General features: G+C 41.6%; 1 protein-coding gene across 5 annotated transcripts in view; it reads right to left on the bottom strand.

Moving 5' to 3' along the window:
- LOC108698287 (membrane transport protein XK-like) overlaps positions 1-3,994 on the bottom strand; it is a 19,867-nt gene extending 15,873 nt beyond the window's left edge. Inside the window, exons 1-2 of one of the 5 annotated variants that reach the window (XM_018229669.2) lie at positions 3,846-3,994; positions 895-1,560 (exon numbers count right to left, since the gene is read on the bottom strand). In XM_018229669.2, coding sequence (XP_018085158.1) covers positions 895-1,217 — 323 coding nt within the window. In that variant the 5' untranslated portion in view covers positions 1,218-1,560; positions 3,846-3,994. The other 4 variants (XM_018229663.2, XM_018229667.2, XM_041572541.1 and 1 more) reach the window with 4 other exon arrangements.
- Positions 3,995-4,212: the final 218 nt, after the last annotated feature.

Below are 4,212 nucleotides of genomic sequence, written 5' to 3'. Positions count from 1 at the left end.
GATGTAATTTCTGTCATGTGACTCACTAAAACTTGTGTATTACAATAAATAATGTACCCTCTGTTGTAAAATATAAGAATATGGATATTAGAAGTCACCTTGGAGTCCCACAACCTTTTTAAAACACTCTGCCTTCAGTCAATTCTTTTATATAATGGAACACCTCAGTGACTTGTAATTTCCTTATATTTTACAAAGGGATAATTTTTCACTATAGAATATAACCCTGCCTTTCCACAACCATGCAAAGGCAGAAGGTGGCCGGTTGAAGTTTTTTTTATAGATCATGGAACTAACACATGACTTCTATCCTTATATTTTAAAGAGCAGGGTACATTGTTTTTCATAATGCAGAAATATCAATGAGCCATGTGACAAGACTGACATCACTAAGTACAGTTTAAAATAACCATTTATCACATTATACAAGGCTTGAGTGTATGATATTTTAGTCACAATGTGGCAATCTGTGGCATCTGGCAAACACCAGAAAGGCTGCAGTAAGTTCCCATAGACAGTCACTATTTAGCGGGCTGGTGGGGGGGGGTGTTTGGCCTCTTTGTAGTTGGAATGCAAGGGCCTATTTTGAATCCCAGTCCAGGCCTGTTGGTCACCAAGAAGCTCCATGACCATTTAATGATACAAGGCTGGAGACAAGGACCTTATTGCTTGTAATATTCAAGGACCTTATTGCTTGTTTTTGCCACACCAAGTTGTGCTGCACAGTGTAAGAGCACGGACAAGCATGGCCTTGTGTTGGCCTCTGTGCACACAGAGTGGCTCTGTGAAAAAAAAACATATATATATTTTCATGCCAATGGGATCCTGGTCTGGCATTAGCCTAACATGTTTTTAATGGTTTTGAGTGTTATCATATGATTGGAATCACTATACCTGATTAGGGGCCCCAACTGCAGAAGATGCATTAGGAGAATAAGTGGGCGATCTCTTCCTAGATCCCGGTGGATAAATGTCAGTGTTAGCTGCACCATGATGGAAGGGACCAACATAAATACAATGGTAAGAGACATCCAGGCTTCATCCTCCGAGTAGCTGTAACCTGCTGCTACCACTGAAGCAGCTACAATCTCAGCACAAAACAGGATGGTAGATGTAAGGATGCTGAATGGAGGGTGGGTCTGAGACCTAATTTCCCCAAACCCCCCATCTTCGGTTACTTTGGGGGGATTTGAGGTCTCGTACACCTTGTCCATCATGCCCCGCAGCCAGAACTTTCAAAACTTCAAATGGCAATATCAAGTTTACCCTTCTGCTTCCTCACTTATAATGGGTGCCGAGGTGAAGGTTTTGCTCCTAATGGGAGGTTGATGAGGCATAGAGGATTGTTCAGTCAAGTCAAAAGATGTTGAATGCAGCCTTTACCCCATCCAGTGCCATGGTCAGCATCAGTCAATTTACGCAGGAGACATTTTTAGGGTGGGCGTGTCAAAGGCTGTGGTGGAATTATTTTCCAATTTGTTCTGTGGCCCTTGCAGTCCAGGTGCAAATGAGATCATGTTTCAGGGCACTGACGAGGGGGGGGGCGTGTCCCACTTCAACCTAAAAAAATGACAAGAGCAAAATATATATGGTTACAACCCTGTCCTCAAATAAATTGTCTCGCCCATGAGAGACCAAACCCTGGTGGCACTTGGATTCTCAAGTTTCTGCTTGCCTTATACTTGTTTTCCGACACTCACCCTTCCCCCTCCTTCAGCCCCACCGTTTCTCTTTTCATCTGGCTCTGTGTGGTTTGTCAGCGCCTGTACAGTCAGGCTTGATCTATGGGAGCAGGTGTCTTCCTGCTCTGCTGGGTCCTAAACCCCTCCCAACCACAGCACAACTCAGTTGCTTTACAAAATAAAATAACAATGCCATGCATGTTTGTCGTACACAGAAACACACGGCACCGCTAAATGTTAAAAGGATTCCTTAATCAGATGACAAGGCTCTATAAAGCTGAACTATGCCATTCTCACATCTCATTAAAATCCTGCTGAATTAACCCTCCGATCATGAAGAGGCTGAATCTTTTAACTCGTGGCAGCTGAATAGGTTTTATAGAAATTGTTCAGGGCTAATTACCAGTTTCTGCTTCCTCACAGCCCGTGCGGTCTATCCGTTTCCGCTTTGATAATCAGCCCTGCAGCATGGAGATTTAGAATTGTGCTATTTTAAGGGCCAAGGTGTCAACCCATTGTTCAACTACAAATCCCAGCATGCCCTGAGAAGAACAAGTAGCCACCCACAAGATAAACAAATAGAACAAAAATCCTTACAAAACAGACTTGTCTCCCGAGACCAGGAGGCAGAACTGTTTGTTAAGAACTTGGCAGATGAGCATGTCTGCAGTGAAGGTTGAATGAGGATGTTATAGCAATGCGCATAATACCTTACCTGTAAACACACTACTCTCAGCCTTCCCTTCCTCCTTCTGGCATTATAAAAAAAAAAACACTTTCTCTTCTTCTCTCCTCCTCCACCAACTCCCTCAGGACTTTGTTTTCCAGGCAGTCTCTATGGCCTAGTCACTTGCTCAATTACCTAATATAGACTCTGGCTGCAGACACTGACAGACTTTAACCCTTCCACGGCTTAGCTGCAGTTACCGTTTAATTACAATGAATTCCTCCCACATAAAATCAATGTAACTGAATATTGCTAATACCTGAGGTGTTTGTACTTAAAATTTCCTATACACACAACTTGCATTTGTGGCAAAGCAAAGGGCCCGCCGTCACCGTTAAAGGGTGTTGTTCACCTATAAATTAGTTTAGCATTTTATTCAGCAGCTCTCCTGCAATTTCAGCAATCTGGTTGCTAGGGTTCCAATTACCCTAACAACCATGCATTGATTTGAATAAGAGACTGTAATATATGAATAGGAGAGGCCTGAATAGAATGATGAGTAATTAAAAAGTAACAATACATTTGTAGCCTTACAGAGCATTTGTTTTAGATGGGGTAGGTGACTTTCCATTTGAAAGCCGGAGGAGTCAGAAGAAAAAGACTAATAATTCGAAAACTATGTAAATTAAAAAAAACAAAAACCACTTGAAAAATTGCTTAGAATTGGCCATTATACAGCATACTCAAAGTTAACTTAAAGATGAACCACCCCTTTAATGATTTGAATGATATCGCCAAACTCAGATGCTTATCCGGCTTGACACTGTGGTTTCTTTCTGCTTTATCAGAAAGCAGTAACACACATTCACACAAATAGCACTATACACGGTCACCTAGCAAAATTCAGGGGGTTTTTTTCAGCCCATTTTAACAGAGGATATTATTATTATTTACAATTAATATTTATCTATCACTGTGGTGCTACAAATACAGCCTTTGGAGCATTTCAACTGAAATTTAAGGGATGGGGGATTTGTGTATTCACAGCTAGCAGTCAGGTTGTTGTGCTGAGAGAGAGACCTGCAGACCTTTCCCTTCTCTAATTGCAGCTTCTGGACTGAATTTTTCAGCCAGCTCTTCCCGCACGCTAAACGTTAATATGGCAATAAAACAATGCCATGCAGTTATGCAAGTCTCTGAGGTGTCTATTGTTCATTAAGGTAGCAATTCTCTTCTGCCTTTCTCTTTTCAGTTCTTGATTTAATTCCCACCCTTACCACTAAGTACTTACATGACATGGCAGTGACCGGAACACAGAGCTTGAAAATACACTCAGAAATGATACACAACGCTTAAAAATACACTCAGAAATGAGTTAAACAGAGAGGGGTGTGTATGCTTACCAGTGAAAACAAACCCCATGACATGAGAGAGAATAGAAAGGTGCAATGTCTTCGAAATGTAAAGAATTGAGGTAAATAAATAAAGGCACTCACCCAGACAACAACTGTCTATGGAGAAGACCTGTCTAGCTGACTTTTCTGCATGCTCTGTTAGTAACAGCAGACAAGGGTGCCTTCAGCATGCTTGCTTTGTTGTTACCTGGTGTAAAAAACTCAGATCCTAGTTGGGTGGAGCAAAACCAGTCTAAGGCAGAGATTAGTCAGTACTTCAGTAACCGGACAGACAGAAATAACAAATAAACTGTGTAAGCACTGGCTACCAAAAAAACGTGGGAGACATGCAAGTACTAGCTTTAATTGGGAGACTATGGAGCAAGTGTGTGCAGTGAAATGTTAGATGATTTAAATTTCTTACCATAGATCTGCAAGCCTTAATCAGTCGATACACAAGGCTTGGACT

The sequence above is a fragment of the Xenopus laevis genome, chromosome 8L (assembly GCF_017654675.1).
Source record: "Xenopus laevis strain J_2021 chromosome 8L, Xenopus_laevis_v10.1, whole genome shotgun sequence".
In the NCBI taxonomy this organism is placed as follows: Eukaryota; Metazoa; Chordata; class Amphibia; order Anura; family Pipidae; genus Xenopus; species Xenopus laevis.
This window is presented reverse-complemented; position numbering and strand designations above follow the sequence as displayed.